This window comes from Salmo trutta, chromosome 16, assembly GCF_901001165.1.
Source record: "Salmo trutta chromosome 16, fSalTru1.1, whole genome shotgun sequence".
NCBI classification, from domain to species: Eukaryota; Metazoa; Chordata; class Actinopteri; order Salmoniformes; family Salmonidae; genus Salmo; species Salmo trutta.
The window spans coordinates 2,620,450-2,648,182 of record NC_042972.1 but is presented as its reverse complement, the minus strand read 5'-3'; the positions used below and the strand labels follow the sequence as shown (position 1 = coordinate 2,648,182).

Here is a 27,733-nt window from a genome sequence, read left to right as displayed (position 1 = left end):
GCAAATAAAACTATACCGCTGTAACACAGGGTGCTTGCTCAAAATCAAAACATTTTTATATATATTTTTTTTTTGTAAAACAGGTATAGACAAATAGTGAAATGTTTGCTGACGGGTCCTTTAACAACAACGCAGAAATAAATATTAAAAAAATATAAATTAGTGATACGATTAAATACAGAGAGCACCACCAGGTAATAACATGGTTATATACAGAGAGCACCACCAGGTAATAGCATGGCTATATACAGAGGGCACCACCAGGTAATAGCATGGCTATTTACAGAGGGAGCACCGCCAGGTAATAACATGGCTATATACAGAGAGAGCACCGCCAGGTAATAACATGGTTATATACAGAGAGCACCGCCGGGTAATAGCATGGTTATATACAGAGAGCACCACCAGGTAATAGCATGGCTATATAAAGAGAGCACCACCAGGTAATAACATGGCTATATACAGAGAGCACCGCCAGGTAATAACATGGCTATATACAGAGAGAGCACCGCCAGGTAATAACATGGTTATATACAGAGAGCACCACCGGGTAATAGCATGGCTATATACAGAGAGCACCACCGTGTAATAGCATGGCTATATACAGAGAGCACCACCAGGTAATAGCATGGCTATATACAGGGAGTACCACCAGCTAAAAGCATGGCTATATACAGGGAGCACCACCAGGTAATTGCATGGCTATATACAGAGGGAGCACCGCCAGGTAATAGCATGGCTATATACAGAGGGAGCACCGCCAGGTAATAGCATGGCTATATACAGAGGGAGCACCGCCAGGTAATAGCATGGCTATATACAGAGAGCACCACCAGGTAATAGCATGGCTATATACAGGGAGTACCACCAGCTAAAAGCATGGCTATATACAGGGAGCACCACCAGGTAATAACATGGCTATATACAGAGGGAGCACCGCCAGGTAATAACATGGCTATATACAGAGAGCACCACCAGGTAATAGCATGGCTATATACAGAGAGCACCGCCAGGTAATAGCATGGCTATATACAGAGGGAGCACCGCCAGGTAATAGCATGGCTATATACAGAGGGAGCACCACCAGGTAATAGCATGGCTATATACAGGGGGAGCACCGCCAGGTAATAGCATGGCATATACAGAGGGAGCACCGCCAGGTAATAGCATGGCAAAATACAGAGAGCACCACCAGGTAATAGCATGGCTATATACAGAGAGCACCACCAGGTAATAGCATGGCTATATACAGGGTAATATCACTATCGAGTCAATGTGCAGGGGTACGAGGTAATTGAGGTAGTACATATAGGTAGGGGTAAGTGACGAGGCAACAGGATAGGTAATAGACAGTAGCAGCAGTATACTGTAGGTAGGGGTAAAGGATAGATAATAGACAGTAGCAGCAGTATACTGTAGGTAGGGGTAAAGGATAGATAATAGACAGTAGCAGCAGTATACTGTAGGTAGGGGTAAAGGATAGATAATAGACAGTAACAGCAGTATACTGTAGGTAGGGGTAAAGGATAGATAATAGACAGTAACAGCAGTATACTGTCGATAGGGGTAAAGGATAGATAATAGACAGTAACAGCAGTATACTGTAGGTAGGGGTAAAGGATAGATAATAGACAGTAACAGCAGTATACTGTAGGTAGGGGTAAAGGATAGATAATAGACAGTAACAGCAGTATACTGTAGGTAGGGGTAAAGGATAGATAATAGACAGTAACAGCAGTATACTGTAGGTAGGGGTAAAGGATAGATAATAGACAGTAACAGCAGTATACTGTAGGTAGGGGTAAAGGATAGATAATAGACAGTAACAGCAGTATACTGTAGGTAGGGGTAAAGGATAGATAATAGACAGTAACAGCAGTATACTGTAGGTAGGGGTAAAGGATAGATAATAGACAGTAACAGCAGTATACTGTAGGTAGGGGTAAAGGATAGATAATAGACAGTAACAGCAGTATACTGTAGGTAGGGGTAAAGGATAGATAATAGACAGTAACAGCAGTATACTGTAGGTAGGGGTAAAGGATAGATAATAGACAGTAACAGCAGTATACTGTAGGTAGGGGTAAAGGATAGATAATAGACAGTAACAGCAGTATACTGTAGGTAGGGGTAAAGGATAGATAATAGACAGTAACAGCAGTATACTGTAGGTAGGGGTAAAGGATAGATAATAGACAGTAACAGCAGTATACTGTAGGTAGGGGTAAAGGATAGATAATAGACAGTAACAGCAGTATACTGTAGGTAGGGGTAAAGGATAGATAATAGACAGTAACAGCAGTATACTGTAGGTAGGGGTAAAGGATAGATAATAGACAGTAACAGCAGTATACTGTAGGTAGGGGTAAAGCAGTGTGTGTGTGTGTGTGTGTATATGTATATATATATATGTATATGAGAGAGAGTCAGTGCAAAGGAGTTAATAAAAAAAGGAAAGGGTCAATGCAGGTAGTCTGGATCCATTTAGTAGCCTTATAGCTTGGGGATAGCTGTTCAGGGTCCGGTTTGTTATCATTTAATTACCATAGTGAATTATCGTTTTGTTTGTTAATGTGTATATTAATCCCATAAGGGATGGGTTGCCAATTGGCTATTTGACACAATTTTGATTTTTGTATTAATTCGGTACTGTTTACCGCTTGCCGTGTGGAAGCAGAGAGAACAGTCTGACAATATTTTGTCCCTTCTTCTGACGCCGTTTGGTATAGAGGTCCTGGACGGCAGGAATCTCAGCCCCGGTGACGTACTGGGCAGTACTCCCCACCCACTCTTGAAGCTCTCAACCCGCTGCGCTAAAGCCTCATCAATGTGGATGGGGGAGTGCTTGCCCTTCCGTTTCCTGTAGTCCATCATCATCATCATCTCCTTTGTCTTGCTGACACTAAGGGAGAAGTTGGTCCAGCACCAGTATACTGTAGGTAGGGGTAAAGTGACTAGACAACAGAATAGATAAATGCCAGGTCTCTGACCTCCCTGTCGGCTGCTTGATGGCTGGTGATCATTCCTACCACCATTATGTCAAACTTGGTGTTGGAGTCCTGCGCGGCCACGCAGTCGTGGGTGAACAGGGAGTACAGGAGTGGACTAAGCACACACCCCTGAGGGGCCCCCGTGTTGAGGATCAGCATGGTGGATGCATTGTTGCCTACCATTACCACCTGGGGATGGCACGTCAGGAAGCCCAGGATCCAGTTGCAGGGGGAGGTGTTTAGTCCGAGGGTCCTGAGCTGGGTGATTAACTTGGAGGGCTCTATGGTGTTGAATGCTGAGCTGTAGTCAATGAACAGCATTCTCATTTTCTTCCTCTTGTCCAGGTCGGAGAGGGCAGTGTGGAGTTCACTAAATATTGGGTCATCTGTGGATCTGTTCGGACGTTAGGCGAATTGGAGTAGGTCCAGGGTGTCTGGGATGATGGTGTTGAAAGCATTTCATGTAGCGAAATCAGTCGTCCGTAATAGCTGGTACTCTCATGCATGGTTCAGTGGTGCTTGCCTTAGCTCGCCTTGCTAGGCTCGCGTCGCTCGGCAGATCGCGGCTGGGGTTTCCTTTCGCAATCCGTGATAGTTTGCAAGAACGGCCACACCCGTTGAACGTCAGAGTCGGTGTAGTAGGGTTCAACGTTGGTCCTGTATTGACGCGTCGACCTTGACGGCTCGGTGGAAGTCGTAGCGCGATTTCTTATAAGCGTCCAGATTAGTGTCCCGCGAATAGAAAGCGGCAGCTCTATCCTTCATGGCATGTACTTACGGTCACTGTGGGGACGTTGTCGATAGAATTACTTAGTGCATCTTTTTTTTTTTGTGCCTGCTGAATACTACCCACCTAGTTCTGTACTGAAACTCAGGAGGAACGAGCCACGAGCTAAGAACTGGGAAACACTGATTTAGACTACTAGAACATATTGTATGACAGTACACACACACACACACACAAAGAGTTTAAAATGGGAATGATTTGATATTGATTCGTCTCCAGGAACTGAGTACTGATGTTCAACCTTTGACTAGTTTAAGTGCCAGTATCAGACGTGTGCCAGTGTTGAACGTTAAAAAGTTGGCCTCCAGACTTGGCCGGGGACACACTGATAATGTCTGTGACACTGTGTGATTGTATATCAGCTGATGTGACATTGTACAGCCTCTCTCCGGGCTGATGTTTAGAGAACATTTGGTGCCGTCTGATTTAATATATACACAATGCCTTGTCAGAGAACACCTATTAGACATTTTCTCTGCTTCTGTGCTGAGACAAGTCTCCCTGTTGCAACTTGTAATTAAAACTAAATGATTTATGATAGACTATATTTGTTCACCTGAAAATCTCCTTTACAGACACTATAACCTTTTGAGTGTTTCACTAGCTCCATGGCAACACAGAACACTTCCTTCTCATTTCCTAGATCAAATCAAGTTCATGATTTGCATGAATAAAATATAGTGACTGGCAAGTGGCACAAACAATGAAACCTCTAAAAGAAAAAAAAAGGTTAAAGTTTCCATCATGACCCCGTTATAGAATCACAACTGTAGACATGATCTTCATCTGTTTATGAAGCTCATCTTTCCAGATGCTTTTTACGCCTGATATTTCTATAACTCCACTGTAAAACAGGTGAATACCTTTGTGATAATCTGTATAACTCCACTGTAAAACAGGTGAATACCTTTGTGATCATCTGTATAACTACTGTAAAACAGGTGTGTTTACCTTTGTGATCATCTACAAGTTAAAAGACTAAACAGGATTGATTTTGCTCCTTTAAATACCTTTTTTATTTTTTTTATTAATAATAATAATTCTGTCAAAAAGGAAAAAAGATTGTTGTGGAAGCTCAACTTTCCCCTCCCTATCCTGCCAACAATTGGTTGACCTTTACATTGCATGAGCAACTCACGCTATTAAACTAGCCCTGTGCCCGAGTCCAACTTACCTGTCCTCTTACCGGTGTTGTGCTATACTCCACAGCGTGCTAACAGGGTTCCATTCCTGTTCTAGCTGGGTTGTAACGGTGTTGGCAAAGAGTCAAAACAGACAGACAAAACCTACAAGCTTCATTGTGATAAGAGTGACTCTGCTGTAGTCTACTGCTCTACTTTACAGTCTACTGCTATGCTGCTGGGAAAAAAACAGCATTAGGACTTCCTTCCTAGTCATTTCAGCCACACTTATCTGTCTCAAACTTAACCTACACATGAACAAAAAGGTATTGACTTGCAAGCACTGACACACACACAAACACACACACACACACGTCAGGTTACCTGATAAGCACTTGGCTTCACACTCAACCAGGTAAACTCCAACCACAATAAGTAGACAGATGGTCTGAGACTTGTCAGTAATATCCCTGTTGGTTGATCAGATGAGGACCTTCAGTTCAGCCACCTCCCTTCTCTCATAGCAAGATAAACTACTTCTGTATTTTCAAACCAGCCTATCACTCACACACACACAGCAAAGCACTGCAGGAACAACCTCCCCACTGTACCTGCCCCTCCCAGGTGGGAGAGTCAAAGAGCGCTCATACACGGATTGTCCCTCAGGTTTCCTCAACATTTTACTGCCTATCTGCTAAGCTAAGTGCAAATGATAAGGACGTATCCCTTGTGATATTCATAAAGAGAGAGAGAGACATAAAACTGGAGCAGGACAATAGCAATTTGGACATGTGTGTCTGCTGGCTTTGTGTCCCACAAAACACTGCGGTTACATAAACCAGTACAGGTATAACAGGGTTCTCTACAGGTGAACAACGGGACACAGGTTGGACGGCATTCCATTTCACAAGACTCCAAAAAAACTATAACCTGTGACAGGTGAGTCCCATAGAAATAGACCATCTGGCTGTCCTCACAACAGAAATATATTTCAGAGGAACGCACAAGCTTGCACAACAATCCAGAATTAAAGTGACTTAGAGCTTTGGTAAAAATTTCAGGACAGTAGTTTTTAAAAAGTGCTCACATGCCAAAATGAGTATGAAAAATGGTGTACTGTCATCCATGATGTATCTTACGTCCTGTTACGCAACAGCCTGATTCTAAAATTGAGAAACCCAACTTTATCTACACACCCCATAATGACAATGCAAAAACAGGTTTAGACATTTTTGCAAATTTTTTTTTTTTTAAAGATACAGAAATACCTTATTTACATACAGTTGAAGTCGGAGGTTTACAAACACTTAGGATGGAGTCATTAAAATTCACATTATTAAAATAAAGTGGTGATCCTAACTGACCTAAGACAGGGAATTTTTACTAGGATTAAAATGTTAGGAATTGTGAAAAACTGTGTTTAAATGTATTTGGCAAAGGTGTATGTAAACTTCCGACTACAATTGTAAGTATTCAGGCCCTTTGCTATGAGACTCAAAATTGAGCTCCTCATCCTGTTTTCATTAATCGTCCTTGAGATGTTTCTACAACTTGATTGGAGTCCACCTGTGGTAAATTCAATTGATTGGACATGATTTGGAAAGGCACAGACCTGTCTATATAAAGTCCCAAAGTTGAAAGTGCATGTCAGAGCAAAAACCAAACCATGAGGGCAAAGGCCACGACAGCAGCTTGGAGTTTGCCAAAAGGCACCTAAAGGACAATGACCATGAGAAACAAAATTCTCTGGTCTGATAAAACCAAGATTGAACTCTTTAGCCTGAATGCCAAGCATCACATCTGGAGGAAACCTGGCACCATCCCTACGGTGAAGCATGGTGGTGGCAGCATCACACTATGGGGATGTTTTTCAGTGGCAAGGACTGGGAGACAAGTCAGGATCGAGTGAAAGATGAGCGGAGGAAAGTACAGAGAGATCCATGATGAAAACCTCCAGAGCGCTCAGGACGGGAGAGAGCGTGAGAGGTTTAGGGTTAGGAGCTTGGGTTAGGTTTTTTGGGTTACGGTTAGGGTAAGAGTACAGGTTACGGTTAGGTTTAGGGAAATAGGATTTTGAATGAGACTGAATTGTGTGTCCCCACAAGGTTAGCTGTACAAGACTGTGTGTTAGTGTTAGAGGTCGCATTGTGAAGTCCACACATTGCCTTTTAAAATAGTGGTGTCTGAGCTGAGTGCCAACAGAGAAAAGGGGAGAGATAGGGGGGCAGGGGTCAACAGCAGAGGGAGGGAGAGAGAGAGCGCGATAGGAGGGCAGGGGTCAACAGCAACAACAGAGGGAGGGAGAGAGAGAGAAAGCGCGATAGGAGGGCAGGTGTCAACAGCAACAACAGAGGGAGGGAGAGCGATACGAGGTCAGGGGTCAACAGCAACAGCAGAGGGAGAGCGATAGGAGGGCAGGGGTCAACAGCAACAACAGAGGGAGGGAGGGAGAGCGATAGGAGGGCAGGGGTCAACAGCAACAACAGAGGGAGGGAGAGAGCGATACGAGGTCAGGGGTCAACAGCAGAGGGAGGGAGGGAGAGAGAGCGATAGGAGGGCAGGGGTCAACAGCAACAACAGAGGGAGGGAGAGAGAGCGATACGAGGTCAGGGGTCAACAGCAACAGCCAGTTAGAGACGGCCGTTAGACCTGACGTGTTTCTACACATGAGCTCAGCTAGCCAACGCCGCCATTACATCGCCTACAAGTTTGATCGGGGGAATTCTATTGGAGGAGAAGGAGTTTCTTCATACGGTACGGTATCTGCCGACAATGTCTCTTTGCTAGCAGCGGAAGCAAACTCAAACGTTGAAAAGCAACCTAGCTTGTAAATGGACAAGAAACACCAGGACAAAAAATCTCACTCCTAGACTTAGAGTAAATTAAAGTAAACTTTTATGCCTGTGCACTTTGCTTCTAAAATCAAATCTTTCAGCGATTCACTCCCAGCCCACCAGTGCTGTTTTGCGTGAGGTGAAATAGCTGTAACTTTAGGATTCAGATATATTTGTGAATTACCAGATAACAGCAGAAATACTTGACAGCTACTGCAGCATTTATGCTACTATAAAATCACAAAAAGGGCCGTACTTGACTCTTTAATGCCAGCAGCATACCACCCTGCATCCCACTGCTGGCGTGCCTCTGAAGCTAAGCAAGGTTGGTCCCTGGATGGTAGACAAGATGCTGCAGGAAGTGGTGCTGGAGGGCTGAGCAGTGGCGACCAGTCATATTTGTTTATTTTTTTTGTGTGTCACATAACAGTTTGCAAACAATGAAAAAAATAAAATAATAATACAGTTAATAAAGCAGCATACAAACACGGTCTCTTTTTTGTTTTCTTGAGTAAAGCAGCTCCAATATACAGGTGTTTCAGCCCAGCTCAGTGCTTTCTGTGGTGGAGGGGCAGCCAGAGGAATATACAGGTGTTTCAGCCCAGCTCAGTGCTTTCTGTGGTGAGGGGCAGCCAGAGGAATATACAGGTGTTTCAGCCCAGCTCAGTGCTTTCTGTGGTGGAGGGGCAGCCAGAGGAATATACAGGTGTTTCAGCCCAGCTCAGTGCTTTCTGTGGTGGTGGGGCAGCCAGAGGAATATACAGGTGTTTCAGCCTATAGCTCAGTGCTTTCTGTGGTGGAGGGGCAGCCAGAGGAATATACAGGTGTTTCAGCCTATAGCTCAGTGCTTTCTGTGGTGGTGGGGCAGCCAGAGGAATATACAGAGCGTAGAGGTTGGTAATGTTCTCTAGTTGCGCCGTGATTGGCTCAGTGTTCTGTCACTCATGGGGACACTACGCCACCGCAAAATCTAAGAGTAGAGCTCGAAAATTCTAGCCCCTTGGGTGCTGCTATAGAATTACATTAGAAGTACCAATCCAAAAAGGCCATTGGCCACAGAAGGTCATTGGCCACAGAAGGTCATTGGCCACAGATAAAATGATGTCAAATCACGTTATATCTACCGTAGCTTTGATTGGACTGATCATGTCAACATCATACTTTCAAAACCTTAGCTATCAGTCATCATCATGAATCAAGTCGACAACCTACTGGCTAATCCTTTTCAATCCTTGTCATATAAAGATAAATTATAGATAAAACGTATCAGTGCTCATCGGCCATTGGACATAAACATTACACAACAAGTTGGAAATTGCAAATTCAACAATGAGTGGTCTGGAAGGAATCAGTGGCTAACTGCAAGCATTGTAAAGCAATCACTAGCTTGCTATTCAGTGGATTGGCTGTGTGGTCCAAGTCTGGGTTAAAAGGGTGTATTTTCCAAGCTTAAAACCATAAACATTCAACATTGGCCAAGCTGTCAATCCAGCATGACTTCTGCCGCTTTCAAAACAGGGAATATACGGTTTGAACGGTCATCCAACTCGGAATTCCAAGTTGGGAACTCGGGTCTCTTTCTAGAGCTCCGACCTGAAGATCACTGACTTCATGATTCAACCGTGTTCCTCCTCCCCCCCGAGTTCACAGTTGTCTTGAAAGCACCATAAATCCAGAGAATACCAGACTTTGATGACAAAGTTTCATGACAAAATGATTAGCCCACGAAGGACCACCACAACACCTTCCTGTTCAAGTGAGCACAGCACAACAAGGTGAGTCCAAAAATATATTGTCTGCTGCTGCATAAATGGTGTAATATACCAGGGAGATGGTATTACTTTCGTAGCTACAGTATACATAACTGTATGTTGTGTAGTAAGCTGTTAGTAGCCCATGTGCCTCACCCTAATAATTTGGTCTATTTATCCCTCTTCATTTCACCTACTGTTCTGACTTTGTGGTGCACATGTAGCCTATAACCTGTTTTAGAGAAATATACTTGTCTATTTATATGCCCCCGTTATTTATCCTATGGTTCTGACTTGGTGTACAGCAGGGCAGTCCAACCCTCTTCCTGGAGATCTACCGTCCTGTAGGTTTACAGTCCAACCCTCTTCCTGGAGATCTACCGTCCTGTAGGTTTACAGCCCAACCCTTTTCCTGGAGATCTACCGTCCTGTAGGTTTACAGCCCAACCCTAATTTAGCATATCTGATTCAGCTAGTTAAGGTCTTGTTGAGCAGCTTATAAGTAGAATCAGGTGTGTTAAATTAGGGTTGGACTGAAAACCCACAGGACGGTAGATCTCCAGGAAGAGGGTTGTGCAGCCCTGCTGTACAGGGAGAATACTGTAAAAAAAAAGTCCCATGTTCTGAATTCTGTCGCTGTTCATTTCAAAAGTACTGATCAAATAGTCACACTGACTATGTCAGTCCTCGCTCGCTCATTAATATCTTAATCGAAATTACGGACTGCCTCACGCCACAGCTTGTACATCTCAAATGTCAGTAGAAACCACATTTGTTTAAGCACACAGATGGGCTCTGAGAGGAGACGCAGAAACAGATGGGCTCTGAGAGGAGACGCAGAAACAGATGGGATCTGAGAGGAGACGCTGAAACAGATGGGCTCTGAGAGGAGACGCTGAAACAGATGGGATCTGAGAGGAGACGCAGAAACAGATGGGCTCTGAGAGGAGACGCAGAAACAGATGGGATCTGAGAGGAGACGCTGAAACAGATGGGATCTGAGAGGAGACGCTGAAACAGATGGGATCTGAGAGGAGACGCTGAAACAGATGGGATCTGAGAGGAGACGCTGAAACAGATGGGATCTGAGAGGAGACGCTGAAACAGATGGGCTCTGAGAGGAGACGCAGAAACAGATGGGCTCTGAGAGGAGACGCAGAAACAGATGGGGGCTGAGCAGCTGTCTCAGTTGCCTCAGTCATCCCCCAACCACCTCCTCGTCTACCTCTCCTCCTCCCTCCATCTTATACAGCTAGCGGCCCCCCCGCCGGTCCCCTAGCGCCCCCCCCGCCGGTCCCCTGGCGGCCCCCCCCGCCGGTCCCCTAGCGGCCCCGCCGCCGATCCCCTAGCGGCCCCGCCGCCGGTCCCCTAGCGGCCCCGCCGCCGGTCCCCTACCCCGATCCCCTAGCGGCCCCGGCCCCGTCGTCGATCCCCTAGCCCTAGCCGATCCCCCCCCCACCCCGGTCCCCTACCCCGGTCCCCAACCCCCCCCCCCACCCCGGTCCCCTACCCCGGTCCCCTAGCGGGCCCCCCCCGCCGGTCCCCTAGCCCCCCCCCCCCGTCGCTGCTCGTTGGTAACAGTTGAATGGGAATGCCAGAGTGCAGAACTAATCGGCTACATATTAGTACTACTTGCAAGTATTTAACTAAACTCTCTACTACTTACTCTGATCGTCGTCGAGCCTCCATGCCGTCAGGTAGAAACAGCTTGATTGTAGACACTATGCAGCCATGAGTGACTGGAACACACAGGACAGGCTATGTTAACATCAACACCATCCAAATCCTATATAAACAATGACCAAAACGTAAAGATTCACTGATAAGGCTCCGGAAAAAAAACACAGAAGATACATGTACAAGTTGCATTCTCCCACAGTCTCTAAAGCAGGGTAAACATCTGTATAATACAGGCAGGCCAACACCCAGTAGGTCCAGTCTAATACAGGCAGGCCAACACACACAGCAGGTCCAGTCTAATACAGCAGGTCCAGTCTAATACAGCAGGTCCAGTCTAATACAGGCAGGCCAAACACACAGCAGGTCCAGTCTAATACAGGCAGGCCAACACACACAGCAGGTCCAGTCTAATACAGGCAGGCCAAACACACAGCAGGTCCTGTCTAATACAGGCAGGCCAACACACAGCAGGTCCAGTCTAATATAGCAGGTCCAGTCTAATACAGGCAGGCCAAACACACACAGCAGGTCCAGTCTAATACAGGCAGGCCAAACACACACAGCAGGTCCAGTCTAATACAGGCAGGCCAACACACACAGCAGGTCCAGTCTAATACAGGCAGGCCAAACACACAGCAGGTCCAGTCTAATACAGGCAGACCAAACACACAGCAGGTCCAGTCTAATACAGGCAGGCCAACACACACAGCAGGTCCAGTCTAATACAGCAGGTCCAGTCTAATACAGGCAGGCCAACACACAGCAGGTCCAGTCTAATACAGGCAGGCCAAACACACAGCAGGTCCAGTCTAATACAGGCAGGCCAAACACACACAGCAGGTCCAGTCTAATACAGCAGGTCCAGTCTAATACAGGCAGGCCAACACAGCAGCAGGTCCAGTCTAATACAGGCAGGCCAAACACACAGCAGGTCCAGTCTAATACAGGCAGGCCAAACACACACAGCAGGTCCAGTCTAATAAGACTATTTGAAATGCGGCAATTAAGATTAGAATTTTAATTAAAGTGTGCATAGGCTCTACGTTTAGTGAAATAGCCTGAATAGTTTCTCAGCTCAGATTTACTCGAGGCTAAAGCCCAGAACTCAGCGTAGGCATATCCTATAAGGCCTAGCGATTCTATTTTGTAAATATGATTTTTTTAATGTATTTACATGGGTTCTCAGTGCGGACCGAACCGAGGTCCCCGCACCAATACATGTACAGTTACACCCCTATGGGCTGGTTTCTACCATGTTAAAACCAGTTATTTCCTTTTAGGGTTTTTTAAAATCAGTGAAGGGATATGAGCAAGTGTAGACTTTAGGAGGAAAGGGAGATAATTGGGATGCAGCCCTTATGGTTGTGTAGGCCCCTACATTACCATAGTGGTGGATGTATTTCCCAGAATGCCCCCCATTTAACACAACTGAGGGCTTTAATAAGACTAGACACCAGAGTAACCCTCTGGTAGACACGATAGAAATGTAAAACAGAAGTTTTATTCCCAATAATGCGTCTCTCTAACTCGAACCGTTTACGATAATATTCACTATGACCCAATCACTGAAAGACTCTCAGGAACACGTCCGTTTCCCCTCTACAACTCCGATGTGTACTACCCATACGCTTTTGTTTACCATATACTTGACATCGTTGTGTGTGTGTGTGTGTGTGTGTGTGTGTGTGTGTGTGTACCTTTGCGCGTGTTCTCTGTGACGTCAACCCCAAACTGGATGGTGTCGCCAGAGAGGACCTCGCAGGGGGGGCTCTCCTCGGACCCCCGGCTCAGACGCTGGCTGTTGATGAACGTCCCGTTACTGCTTTTAGTGTCCTGGAGGTAGAACTGTAGGAAACACAAGAAATACAAAAAAAAAATAAAGTTACTCTATAGTCGTAAATACTATAGTAACCACAGGAAAATACAACATGATATATACAAAGTAATAGGTGGAACGAAGCACGTATTTCAAAACAAACCGTTCAGTACAAGGAATCCGAATGAATACTAAAAATATATACAGTACCAGTCAAAAGTTTGGACACACCTACTCATTCAAGGGTTTTTCTTTATTTTTACTATTTTCTACATTGTAGAATAATAGTGAAGACATCAAAACTATGAAATACCATTTGGAATAATGTATTAACCCCCAAAAAATGTTCAACAAATCAATATATTTTACATTCTTCCAAGTTGCCACCCTTTTCCTTTATAACAGCTTTGCACACTCTTGGCATTCTCTCAACCAGCTTCACCTGGAATGCTTTTCCAACAGTGTTGAAGGAGTTCCCACATATGCTGAGCACTTGTTGGCTGCTTTTCCTTCAATCTGCGGTCGAACTCATCCCAAACCATCTCAATTGGGTTGAGGTCGGGTGATTGTGGAGGCCAGGTCATCTGATGCAGCACTCCATCACTCTCCTTCTTGGTCAAATAGCCCTTACACAGCCTGGAGATGGGATGGCGTATTGCTGCATAATGCTGTAGTAGCCCGTGTGGCTCAGTTGGTAGAGCATGATGTTTGCAACGCCAGGGTTGTGGGTTCGATTCCCATGGGGACCAGTACGGGGGGAAAAAAATGTATGAAATGTATGCATTCACTACTGTAAGTCGCTCTGGATAAGAGCGTCTGCTAAATGACTAAAATGTAAAAATGTAGCCATGCTGGTTAAGTGTGCCTTGAATTTTAAATAAAATCAGACAGTGTCACCAGCAAAGCACCCCCACACCATCACACCTCCTCCTCCATGCTTCACGGTGGGAACCACACATGCGGAGATCATCCGTTCACCTACTCTGCGTCTCAAAGACACAGCGTTTGGAAGCAAAAATCTCAAATTTGGAATCATCGGACCAAAAAGACAGATTTTCACCGGTCTAACGTCCATTGCTTGTGTTTCTTGGCCCAAGCAAGTCTTTTCTTCTGAAGGCCTGATTCATACAGTCTCCTCTGAACAGTTGATGTTGAGATGTGTCTGTTACTTGAACTCCGTGAAGCAGGTATTTGGGCTGCAATCTGAGGTGCAGTTAACTCTAATGAACTTATCCTCTGCAGCAGAGGGAACTCTGGGTCTTCCTTTCCTGTGGCGGTCCTCATGAGGCTGGTAACTCTAATGAACTTATCCTCTGCAGCAGAGGGAACTCTGGGTCTTCCTTTCCTGTGGCGGTCCTCATGAGGCTGGTAACTCTAATGAACTTATCCTCTGCAGCAGAGGTAACTCTGGGTCTTCCTTCCTGTGGCGGTCCTCATGAGAGCCAGTTTCATCATAGCACTTCGTTTTTGCGACTGCACTTCTGTACTGACTGACCTTCATGTCTTAAAGTAATGATGGACTGTCGTTTCTCTTTGCTTATTTGAGCCGTTCTTGCCATAATATGGACTTGGTCTTTTACCAAATACGGCTATCTTCTGTATACCACCCCTACCTTGTCACAACACAACTGCCTTGCAGTTGCAGAATGCAGCCTTCCAGGTGACTACCTCATGAAGCTGGTTGAGAGAATGCCAAGAGTGTGCAAAGCTGTCATCAAGACAAAGGGTGGCTACTTTGAAGAATCTCAAATATTATTTTGATTTAACTTTTTTTGTTGTTGTTTCCAACATGATTCCATGTGTGTTATTTCATAGAGTAAAATAAAATAAAAACCCTGGAATGAGTAGGCGTGTCCAAACTTGACTGGTACTTGATTCGGTGGTAGAGATACTGGGGTGATGTCGTAAATATGTCAACATATTTGACTGGTACTATATATATATATATATATATATATATATATATATATATATATATATATATATATATATATATATATATATATATATATATATATATATATATATATATATATATATATATATATATATATATATATATATATATATATATATATATATATAAATAAAACGTTAACACTATGTCTCAACGAGAATAGACTACGCAGCTGCCAACACCTCAAATATGTTGACATATTTACGACATCACCCCAGTATCTCTACCACCGAATCAAGAAAGAAACACAAAATGACAAAGAAAAGAAAAAGAAAGTCTCCCCTCTGCATTCAAGGAGCAGCTGGCAGCCTACAAGAGCAATGTGTTCATTGCTATGGATATGCGTCCATTCTGGGGAGCTTTAGAAGAATAGGGTGTATTTTCAACACCTCATGAAAGTGATCAAGCCACTTCACGAACTTCACCCTCCTGCACGCATTTCAGCAACAACAAAAAAACAGCTAGTACATTTACATTTTACATTTTAGTCATTTAGCAGACGCTCTTATCCAGAGCGACTTACAGTAGTGAATGCATACATTTCATACATTGCGTTGCAAACACCATGCTCTACCAACTGAGCCACACGGGACACCGTAGTACCCGCTCTATGTAAACAAGCTGAAAGCCGAAGCGGTCTATAATATTAGCCAATACACCCTGTGTTGTGCTTACTACAGACGAATGGGCCTCCAGGGCTACTTAACAGTGACCGCTCATCGCATTACCCTGGTGTGGGAAATGACAAGACACACCCCCTTTAAGGGAGTCACACTTCTCTCTCTCCAGAGGAAAGCATAGCATAGGCCTGTACTATTTACGTATCGATTTCACATTGCAATTTATTTTTGTTGTCGTCGATGAGTTAATAGTGGCGTTTTCATTTCAGTAAATACAAAGTGTTGTTATTTGCTGATGGTGCTCTCATCAGGCCACACACACACACACACACACACACACACGACTCATGATCATATGGAATCAGGAATTATTTTCTTAAATAAGCACAAAGTAACTTATCAGCATTTAATTTTCCCCGCTGTTTCAAAACCGAGGTCTAACCCCAAAACAAACCGAACCGTGGGTTTGGTGAGACATCACACCCTATCCTAACCAACGGGTTGGTCACAGCTTCCAGGGTTACCCGAAGGAGCGGGCCCCTCCGGGGTTACCAGAAGGAGCGGGCCCCTCCGGGGTTACCAGAAGGAGCGGGCCCCTCCGGGGTTACTCCCCCCTCCAACTCCCCACTGAGACACCCAGGAAACAGTTACTGGGGAGGAGGATAAGGATGATAAGGTGCCCTAACAACAGTTACTGAGGAGGAGGAGGAGGATAAGGTGCCCTAACAACAGTTACTGAGGAGGAGGAGGATAAGGTGCCCTAACAACAGTTACTGGGGAGGAGGATGATAAGGTGCCCTAACAACAGTTACTGAGGAGGAGACGGATGATAAGGTGCCCTAACAACAGTTACTGAGGAGGAGACGGATGATAAGGTGCCCTAACAACAGTTACTAAGGAGGAGACGGATGATAAGGTGCCCTAACAACAGTTACTAAGGAGGAGACGGATGATAAGGTGCCCTAACAACAGTTACTGAGGAGGAGGAGACGGATGATAAGGTGCCCTAACAACAGTTACTGAGGAGGAGGATACGGATGATAAGGTGCCCTAACAACAGTTACTGAGGAGGAGGAGGAAGAGCTTCCCACTAGATGTTGGAACATTGACATGAGGACTTGCGTCCATTTCAGCCACAAGAGCATTAGTGAGGTCGGGCACTGATGTTGGGCGATTAGGTCTGGCTCACAGTCGGCGTACCAATTCATCACAAAGGTGTTCGATAGGGTTGAGGTCAGGGATCTGTGCAGGCCAGTCAAGTTCTTCCAAACGGATCTCGACAACCCATTTCTGTATTGACCTCGATTTGTGCACGGGGGCATTGTCATGCTGAAACAGGAAAGGGCCTTCCCCAAACTGTTGCCACGAAGTTGGAAGTACAGAATCGTCTAGAATGTCATTGTATGCTGTAGCGTTTAGATTTCCCTTCACTGGAACTAAGGGGCCTAGCCAGAACCATGAAAAAACAGCCCCAGACCATTATTCCTCCTTACAGTTGGCACAGGTAGTGTTCTCCTGGCATCCGCCAAACCCAGATTCGTCCGTCGCACTGCCAGATGGTGAAGCGTGATTCATCACTCCAGAGAACGCGTTTCCACTGCTCCAGAGTCCAATAGCGGTGAGCCTTACACCACTCCAGCCGATGCTTGGCATTTCGCATGGTGATCTTAGGCTTGTGTGTGGCTACTCAGCCATGGAAAGCCATTTCTTGAAGCTCCCAATGAACAGTTTTTTTTTTATTTTTTACTTTATTTAACTAGGCAAGTCAGTTAAGTACAAATTCTTATTTACAATGACTGCCTACCCCCGCCAAACCCTCCTCTAACCCGGACGACGCTGGGCCAAATGTGACTCCCGATCACGGCCAGTTGTGATACAGCCTGGGATCGAACCAGGGTCTGTAGTGACACCTCTAGCACTGCAATGCAGTGCCTCAGACCGCTGCGCCACTCGGGTTCGACGCCGACGAGGCAGTTCTGGAACTCCGTAGTGTTGAAACTGGACAGATATTATATTACCACGCTACGCGCTTCAGCACTCAGCGGTCTCCCTTCTGTGACCTTGTGTGTCCTACCACTTCACGGCTGAGTTGCTGTTACTCCTAGACGTTTCCACTTCACAATAACAGCTCTTACAGTTGACCAGGGCAGCTCTAGCAGGGTAGAAATTTGACGAACTGACTTGTTGGAAAGGTGGCATCCTATGACGGTGCCGAGTTGTAAGTCACTGAGCTCTTCAGTACGGGGCCATTCTACTGCCAATGTCTGTCGATGTTACATACCTGTCAGCAACGGGTGTGGCTGAGTAAGCCGAATACACAAATTTGAAGGGGTGTCCACATACTTTTGTATATTTAGTGTATTGTTATGACAGTCATTTCCCGTTCCCATTGACAGAGTGGACACGTTATTTGCAGAGCTCACAACCTATGCTACACTTGTGAGGGGGGAAAAAAAAAAAAAAAAAAAAAGGTTTTTGGTTTATTTAAAATTACATTTACATTTACATTTTACATTTTAGTCATTTAGCAGACGCTCTTATCCAGAGCGACTTACAGTAGTGAATGCATACATTTCATACAATTTCATACATATTTTTTTTTTTTTTTTCCTGTGCTGCGACATTTACAAGTTAAGTCAATTTTATTCAATGTCTTTTTTTTGGAGTGCTTATGTAAAATGTGGAGTAAGGACGCGCACCGGATTGCGTAGTAGGCCCAGGCTACCTGGCCTGCAAAACAAAATGTATTAATGCGTCTATTTGTGGATGTCTGATCGTATTTACGAACGTCTTAACTCCACACAACTAATGAGCTGCGGAGCTTAAAACTTGTTTATTTATTTTTTACATTCATTGAGAATTACAATAGTTCCTCCCTTCGATAACCACTTAAGCCTTTATGGGAGAGAAAAATGTAAAACGCTCTGATCCAGTGGAAATGTTGTAAAAAAAAATACCAGATTTCTTCCTATCCCTTGCAGAAATACAGCTGTGTCTGTCCAGAGCTGGGAAACGCCAAGGGCCCAGAATGGTTGAGACAAGTTTGTTGCAAGGCCGGACGCAGTTGAGAGACAGGTTGCAGACAGGCGGAGTAGAGAGATGAATGCGATTGAAAGAACATGAACAATCCCCCATGCGTAGTCAATGTAACTTATAGGATATTTATTTTTGTGTCAGGATATTTTCGACCCGCAATGTTTTTTATTTTTATTTGTTGTCATCATGTAAACTAGTTTTACCTAGTTGGCCATAGAACAAAAAAAAAATAATGTTAACAAAGCTGTTAAAAAAAAAAAAAAAATTGCATATGAAAATCATAACTGGCACGCAGATCGGTAGAAATTAGTAAGATGAATTGTAAATTGGAGTTCTACATGGAAAAAGGTGGCCGACCGCTGGCGTAGCCTATAACCAGTAACTTCAGGAAGGTAAACGGCAGAATCTGGGAAGGTCTGCCGGAGAGGGAGGAGAACAGGCCCTCTTCTGGTTCTTTAACTCTGGATCCCTCGATTCATTTGTGGGTCTTAATTATGTCATCAAACAGTATGCTTATAGTATAAAGACAGCACTCAGTGCATGTATTTGATTTATTTGTATTTATTTATTTTAAACTCAGGGTGTTACTATTGGATCTAGGGACCGCCAATAGCCCTTATGAACATTCCACGATCGAACGTTCTAAACACTTCCTATCGGTGTTGCAATTTCCGGTCAGTCTAGTTATCGACGATACTACCACTATGTCGCAGTTTTTTTACTAGGTGTCTTCAGGACTTGCCTCAAATTAATATTCAAATGATGTACATCGAATTGTTAAAATCAACCTCCGAGATTCCAGCTAGCAATAACGATAAGGGATTCAAGATGTATATAGGAAGCTACATAGACAACTATGAGGGTGAGTACCAAGTCAGTGACAGATATAACCTTAGCTAGCCACAATCATTAGCTAGCTAATTTAACTATTAACTGTAGCTAGCTACTTAGTAAAATGCTGTAACGTTGACAGAATCTACCTGAGAATGTGTGTATTTTCGTTAGCTTGGTTAAGTTACGCTTGCTAGCTATATTTGCTAGCTAAAAAATTTTTGTTATTCATGTATTCTTCACAGTATCTAATAAAGATACATTGACAGGGGGAGATCACCGTGATTGCTGCCTGTCACAGGTCCATGAGGAAGAGTGAAAAGCCCCACAGCATGAGAGGAGGTGAAAGGTTATAGATAGCTACTAAGGGACCTTGTTAAACATCTCCTGTGAGACACTGCGATCATGGTCAAAATGTGTTGGAGACAGTGTCGACGTTTAATCTTATCAATAGATAGATATTAAATGATGGATCCTAATCCCAATTTAGAATGGCCCACTTTACCAAATAACCTGTTAAGCTCTGTTGATGCAGTGTTTGGTAATTGTGTTACTGAGAGACAATCTATTCCTGTATAGTTAAATGAGCCCCTAGTTAAGAAGACTAGACAGTACTGTGTTTGTTATTTATGGGTCGCATCATTCTCGTTTCTCACTTCAGGTCTTTCGTCACACATATCTTAACAGATGGTGTTAAAGCAGTCCGTACCAGTGGTCGTGGTCCAAAGCCACTGCTCCTGTGTTGCAGGAAGTGCTCTGTGCAATCATCTGGTGTCCCTTCTTTACCAGACAGCGTACTACTCTCAACTAAACACTCCTGCTGCACCACCAGTTCACAGCTGCACAGACACAGAACAAGAGTTGGCACAAGCCAAGAACACTTGTGAGTCTATCAATATCCATTAAAGAAATGCACCTGAAAAGAATTCAGCCTGTGTAACAGTAAATCCTTGTTAATTAGGGTGTGAAACCAGGTCTGGTTGATGGGATAGAGTTCTGTAAACCTACTAACTCGTGTGCTGATGGAATAAGGTAAGTTGGAGGTCCGTAGAATGGAAACATTTTAGAAAACATTTTTCTTGTGATTGTTTTTGTATCCAGGTGATAAGCCTAAACAGTGACGTCTTTTACGATATAATGACAAATGTTTGGGACAAAGACTGGGGGGGGAATATATAATCTATAAATCTGTATATTTGTAATTAATTTTATTTGAACTTTCGGGCTTGTGCTGTTTCTGGAAAAGTTACATGAGTTTTTCATAGTAATCTCTCCAACCTGCTGTTAAGGTTTTACAATGTTTTACAGAAGTTCTCTCTACAAAACACTCAATGGATACAGGCCTGACATGGACCTTCTCCACGTCACAGAAACGTATGCCAGCTTTACTCCACTTACTGCCCCTCTTGTGACAACAATGGACATGTCAGCTGACGTGACCTGGTTAAGTCCGCCTTCGGGTCAGCGCAAGCCGGCAGTGTTCTGTCCTATCAGCTTCCACAGCCAAAGACCCGTGAAATTGTGAAGATTGCCGATGCCCCTTCTCCACCAATACCTCCATTAGATGGCTACAGGCTTCAGGCTTCCCAGTGTGCTTACGTCCTTAGCCATCAGGAGCAGTTCCACCTCAAGGCATTAGAGATAACCTACGAGATGTCACAAAGTCGAGGTTGCTACAAGGGAGCAGAGCAGCAGCCCGGAATGGCATCAGCTCAGGAAAATGAGAATAACATCCTGTCGTTTCCGAGAGGTTTGCCATGTCCGGGGAGAGACCTCAGCTGACCGCCTAGCTGAGTGGATGTTCAAGGGATCTGGGATGCAGACCGTGGAGATGAAGAGGGGGCTATGGAGCCAGTGGCTGTACAGGAGTACTGCGGGGGGCTAGCCATGGAGCCAGTGGCTGTACAGGAGCACTGCGGGGGGCTAGCCATGGAGCCAGTGACTGTACAGGAGCACTGCGGGGGGCTAGCCATGGAGCCAGTGACTGTACAGGAGCACTGCGGGGGGCTAGCCATGGAGCCAGTGGCTGTACAGGAGCACTGCGGGGGGCTAGCCATGGAGCCAGTGGCTGTACAGGAGCACTGCGGGGGGCTAGCCATGGAGCCAGTGGCTGTACAGGAGCACTGCGGGGGGCTAGCCATGGAGCCAGTGGCTGTACAGGAGCACTGCGGGGGGCTAGCCATGGAGCCAGTGACTGTACAGGAGTACTGCGGGGGGCTAGCCATGGAGCCAGTGGCTGTACAGGAGCACTGCGGGGGGCTAGCCATGGAGCCAGTGACTGTACAGGAGTACTGCGGGGGGCTAGCCATGGAGCCAGTGGCTGTACAGGAGTACTGCGGGGGGCTAGCCATGGAGCCAGTGGCTGTACAGGAGTACTGCGGGGGGCTAGCCATGGAGCCAGTGACTGTACAGGAGTACTGCGGGGGGCTAGCCATGGAGCCAGTGGCTGTACAGGAGTACTGCGGGGGGGCTAGCCATGGAGCCAGTGGCTGTACAGGAGTACTGCGGGGGGCTAGCCATGGAGCCAGTGGCTGTACAGGAGTACTGCGGGGGGCTAGCCATGGAGCCAGTGGCTGTACAGGAGTACTGTGGGGGGCTAGCAATGGAGCCAGTGGCTGTACAGGAGTACTGCACACTGAAGAATGTTAACTTCTTTCCGTGTGGCTTCGTAGGATCCTCTCCAGATGGCATCATATTTGATCCCAGTGTGAGACCACACTTTGGACTCTTAGAGGTCAAGTGGCCAAATGTACCAAGTTATGTTGACTGCCCTTACCCGAAGATACAGAATGGAGAGCTGAAGTTGAAGAGATCTCATGCTTACTACTGGCAAGTGCAAAGGTCAAATCCTTCTCACAGGTTGTAGCTGGTGTGACTTTGTCATCTGTGCACAGGAGGAACATCCTAGTTGAAAGGATATATAAAGATCTACAGGTTTCAAAAACTATAAGAGAGAAGGTTGACGACTACTTGCAGAAGTGTCTCTCGCACCTGAATGGATCCCCTGCATGGGCGCCAAGTTTAGTGGTTTTATGAAAAATAAGTATTGATGTTCTTGTGAAAAAATCTACAGTAGAAAAGATTTGTTTAAAAAAATATATATATTATTTCAGCAAATGTTCAACAGTTCAGTTAATCAATTACACCTCTCTAACATTATTAAATCTTCCATTGTGGCTATTCTGTGTTTACTTGATTTCTTTCCCCCCCACACCCCTGTTACTCATTGCCTAATTAAAGCCAATACAAGCTCTACGCAAACTGATATTCACTACAACACAAATGATTGATACATGTCGCAGATAAACAAATTATTATTTTGTTGCTAGCAAATAAACACATTTACACTGGCTTGGCCCATGCTCTGCACCGGATCAGAGACGGCACAGTCCACAGGCAGCACACCTTGTTCTTCATCCCCCTCAGTCGGGGCAGGTTTCAGTCTTCTTTTCCCAAACACCAGGCCTCTTTTGGATGTGCCAGTTCCACGCGAAGACAGTAGGAACAACACCTCTTTTTAGGTATTGTCGCTCGCCCCCCCCCAATTTTTCCCTCAACAAAGTCACTTTCACACAAAATGTGTACTACACACCTTTGTGTGTTTGGTGACAGTAAAGTTGGCACGACGTACTGCCACCAACCACCTTTTTTCTGAGCTCTACATCGACCGGGAAACGGCGGAAGCTCACAATACCATTACATTTGGAGGACACTGAACAATGTTCATTAGCACCTCCTTCGCGGGCCTGAAATTTAAAACGTAGTCATTGCGAACTATTTCAAAATCAGAAATGCATCGACGATAGCTAGTAAGCTAATGATAAAAACAATAGCAGAACTCGTTCCGGAAGTCATCAACCGGACAGGAAGTAAGTTAAAACGTTGGAGGCGGTTTAATGCATAGAGCCTATAGAATAGTCTTCAGAGAACATCTGGAACTCCAGGCAGGCTACAGCAAAAACACTAAAAGTATTTGAAAAGTATTGAGTAGTATTTGAACCCAGCTTTGCTCGGGACGTGCTACTAATATTACCAGAAGTCGTGATGTCATACCTCACAGAAACAGTACGATCGACCGCAGAAAGCAAACGGTGAACGGAGGAAAATGTAGAGCTATGGAAGTAGGCCTAATTTGCTGACTTTTCAACACACACACAAAAAAAATTTATATATATATATATATGTCCATTTACAGGGTGATGTGTGTTTCTTGTGGTATTGTCCAGGTGTTCTAGAAAGGCACTATAAAACAAATGTGTTATCATTGATTATCTCTGCAATCAAGTGGGATTCATATTAAACTGCGGTCCAGTTACAGCAGAGGATTGCAACTACAGCATGGAGAGAGTTAAAAACAGAGAGACCCAAGGAGAGGGATGGTCATAGGAGGATGCGAGTTTGCTGTTGCCATGACGACCACACAAGGCCGGGGGGGGAGCAGCAGGGAGTTTTGGATCTCAGTAGCGTGCAGAGGGGAGAGGTAGGGCTTGCTGTTCGGTGGTTTTGGATCTCACTAGGGTGCAGAGGGGAGAGGTACAGGGGCTTGCTGTTCGGTGGTTTTGGATCTCAGTAGGGTGCAGAGGGGAGAGGTACAGGGGCTTGCTGTTCGGTGGTTTTGGATCTCAGTAGGGTGCAGAGGGGAGAGGTACAGGGGCTTGCTGTTCGGTGGTTTTGGATCTCAGTAGTGTGCAGAATGGAGAGGTACAGGGGCTTGCTGTTCGGTGGTTTTGGATCTCAGTAGGGCGCAGAGGGGAGAGGTACAGGGGCTTGCTGTTCGGTGGTTTTGGATCTCAGCAGGGTGCAGAGAGGGGAGAGGTACAGGGGCTTGCTGTTGGGTGGTTTTGGATCTCAGTAGGGTGCAGAGGGGAGAGGTACAGGGGCTTGCTCTTCGGTGGTTTTGGATCTCAGTAGGGCGTAGATTAATTGATTAAGAGCCAGTATAACTCCAACTCTCCAGTAACGCTCACATCGGAAACAGCTTGACACAACGGTCCTGTTTTCTGCTGCCTTGACAGTTTCCACTACAATAGCCAAGGTTCCTCCATTAGAACATACTGGAAGCTGGCAGTACATTTCATCATCTGAAATATAAAAGTCTTCCCTCTGCACTCTCTCTCCTCTTGAAAAACGTAGGACATGTTTCTGAAAAAAGGATAAAGCTCATGTGGTCCTGTGTAGCTCATTTGGTAGAGCATGGTGCTTGCAACGCCAGGGTTGTGGGTTCGATTCCCACGGGGGACCAGTATGGGGAGAAAAAAAATGTATGAAATGTATGCATTCACTACTGTATGTCACTCTGGATAAGAGCGTCTGCTAAATGACTAAAATGTCAAATGTATGTTTAAATAGGAGTAGACATAATTCTCCCAACTAATCACCCTAAAATCTTTATCATGTCCTCTCCATTCTGGATGGAATTCATCCACTGATAGGCCTCCCCCCAGGTCATTGCTGTGAATGACATGTTCTCATTCAGCCAACTTTATCAGGTTGATAAATAAATAAAGGTGATCTGGTACTAGTGGTATCCTGTTCATGGCAGGTTACAATGAGGGTTTGGCAGTAGACTAGTGGAGGCAGCTAGAGGATGGTCCAGGACAGGGTAGCTAGAGGATGGTCAAAGACAGGACAGGGTAGCTAGAGGTTGGTCAACACAGGACAGGGCAGGGTAGCAGACAGATAGAGGTTGGTCAACACAGGACAGGGTAGCAGGCAGCTAGAGGTTGGTCAGAGGACAGGGTAGGCAGAACGAGGCAAGCAGGCAGAACATTGGTATTATGAAGCACCAACACACACAACCTGCTCATTATCAAACAGACTGCTGTGTGTGTTTTCGCTGTGTACAGACATTAACACAACACGGTTGTTTTAACCAATTGGTTAGGGTAGGAGTGTACGACGGCGTGTTCCAGTTACCAGCCACTTCGCACAGCCATTGAAGAGCAGGACAAAACTCCACAATCAACAGCCTGATCAACTCTATGTGAAGGAGATGTGTCGCGCTGCGTGAGGCTAAAAGGTGGGTCACAGCAGATAGTGACGGGTTTTCTGATCCACGCCCCCTACCTTTTAAAAAGCTACTGCATCTGTGACCAATAGCAGCATATCTTTACTCCTAGGTCATGTGAATTCCATAGATTAGGTCTTAATGAATATCATTTTAAAAAAGAGACTTATTTCCTTATATGAACTGTAACTCAGTAAAAATGGTGTCACATTGCCAAGTCAAACCGGTTGCTCTATATAGTACTGACCAGAACCGGATGATTATATAGGGAAAAGGGTGCCATTTGGGCCGGACCCTCAAGTGAAATATGTATTTTGTCGCAATACAGCTCCTGACAGGCTGCTAAAAAGCTGGTCATGATTGGAATGTTCTGCACACTGGCTTTGAGGACTAGAACATGCCAAATCAGTCATTCTCTACAGGCTCTGGTCAAAAAGCACAATGTTGTGAATAGGGTGTGCCATTTGGGACACAGTCCCAGAGACTCTTGGCTGGCCCAGTTATATGACTCAGGGTTGGCATCATTCCTCCTAGCCTTCCTCATACAGTATTATCCGTGCCAGGGAAATCTTTCAGGTCAGTAGAGCGCCCTGAGGCTCACTGCCTGTAGTTGTGGTCTCCGGCGAGACAAATCTGTTGGCCCAAGATCTGTTTTGACATTACCATAAGAGTTGACAAGAATGCACAAATGGTAAACTGTTTGGCCCGAAATTAGTCTGTTCTTTTGACAAATCGGTAAACAACATTTTTTTTTTGCCTATTTTCCATTTATATAGACTCCCAATGGGTTTTATTAAAAAACAACTATTGAGCTTGTCTGATGCTTTAACCTCTTTGGGCTAGGGGGCAGTATTTTCCCGTCCCGATGAAAAGCATGCCCAGAGTAAACTGCCTGCTACTCAGGGCCCAGAAGCTATGATATGCATATTATTAGTAGATTTGGATAGAAAACGCTGAAGTTTCTAAAACTGTTTGAATGATGTCTGTGAGTATAACAGAACTCATATGGCAGGCAAAAACCTGAGAAAAATCCAACCAGGAAGTGGGAAATCTGAGGTTTGTAGTTTTTCAAGTCATTGCCTATCCAATATACAGTGTAACTTTGGTCAGATTGCACTTCCTAAGGCTTCCACTAGATGTCAAGAGTCTTTAGAACGTTGTTTCCGGCTTCTACTGTGAATGGGGAGAGAATAAGAGCTGTTTGAACCAGGGGTCTGGCTGAAAGCCTTTAGTTTAGTCACGCTCCGTTCCTTTTCCTTTCTAAAGACAAAGGAATTGTCCGGTTGGAATATTATTGAAGATTTATGATAAAAACAACCTAAAGATTGATTATATACATCGTTTGACTTGTTTCTACAAACTGTAATGGAACTTTTAACTTTTCGTCTTAACTTAGTGCTCGCGCTTTGTGCATTTGGATTCGTGAACTGAACGCGCAAACAAAAAGGAGGTATTTGGACATAAATATAGACTTCATCAAACATTTATTGTGGAACTGGGATTCCTGGGAGTGCATTCCGATGAAGAGCAAAGGTAAGTGAATATTTATAATGCTATTTCTGACTTTTGTTGACTTCACAACATGGCCGGTATCAGTATGGCTTGTTTTGGTGGCCGAGAGCTGTACTCAGATTATTGCTTTCGCCGTAAAGCTTTTTTGAAATCTGACACAGCGGTTGCATTAAGGAGAAGTTTATCTTTAAGCTTACTGTTTGATGGCATAAAACACCAATGAGTCAAGAGGGAGCCAGATATCTAGATTACCAGAAGATCTTAACCATGACTCAAGCATCCTCCTCCAGCTCCTGCTGTCATTCGCAGATTCTGCCATTACTCTCCTGAAGTCGCCGGTAATAGGCTACACAACGAGTCTGCAACCTTTCTCATATGGAACACCAATTTATAATCTCGCAATTTCAACCGATCTGCATGACAGTTATGGTTTTTAAAAATGCACATTTGAGGAACAGTTTAATTTATAATGTCTTCATATCTCAAAATCATTGTCGTGTGATTAACCAAATACAAATTAAAATTATAATCCTAAAAAGTCAATTCTGTTGCCAACTAACGTAAGGATAGCCTACATAAAAGACAACAAATAAAAACTTTGTATAAACATTGCATGAAATATTTTGGGCCCTCAAGAGTTTCCTGTGCCAATGAGCTCGGGACAGAAAGCTGTAGGTTATTTGTGCAAGGTCTAAGAAGCAGTGGCTGATTTGGGCAGGAGCTCACCGGAGCGGAGTACCGCCACATCAGATTTTATACTGCTTGAGGTCCTGTTCCTCTTACAGACTATT

General features: G+C 44.8%; 1 protein-coding gene across 10 annotated transcripts in view; it reads right to left on the bottom strand.

Moving 5' to 3' along the window:
* The window catches only part of slmapa (sarcolemma associated protein a), a 135,207-nt gene that overhangs the window by 95,506 nt on the left and 11,968 nt on the right, over positions 1-27,733 (bottom strand). For 8 of the 10 annotated variants that reach the window (XM_029692748.1, XM_029692747.1, XM_029692745.1 and 5 more), the window contains exons 2-3: positions 12,861-13,008; positions 11,150-11,222 (exon numbers count right to left, since the gene is read on the bottom strand). In XM_029692748.1, coding sequence (XP_029548608.1) covers positions 11,150-11,222; positions 12,861-13,008 — 221 coding nt within the window. Of the gene's footprint in view, positions 1-4,951; positions 5,208-5,282; positions 5,463-11,149; positions 11,223-12,860; positions 13,009-27,733 lie in introns of those variants that run through there. The other 2 variants (XM_029692753.1, XM_029692754.1) reach the window with 2 other exon arrangements.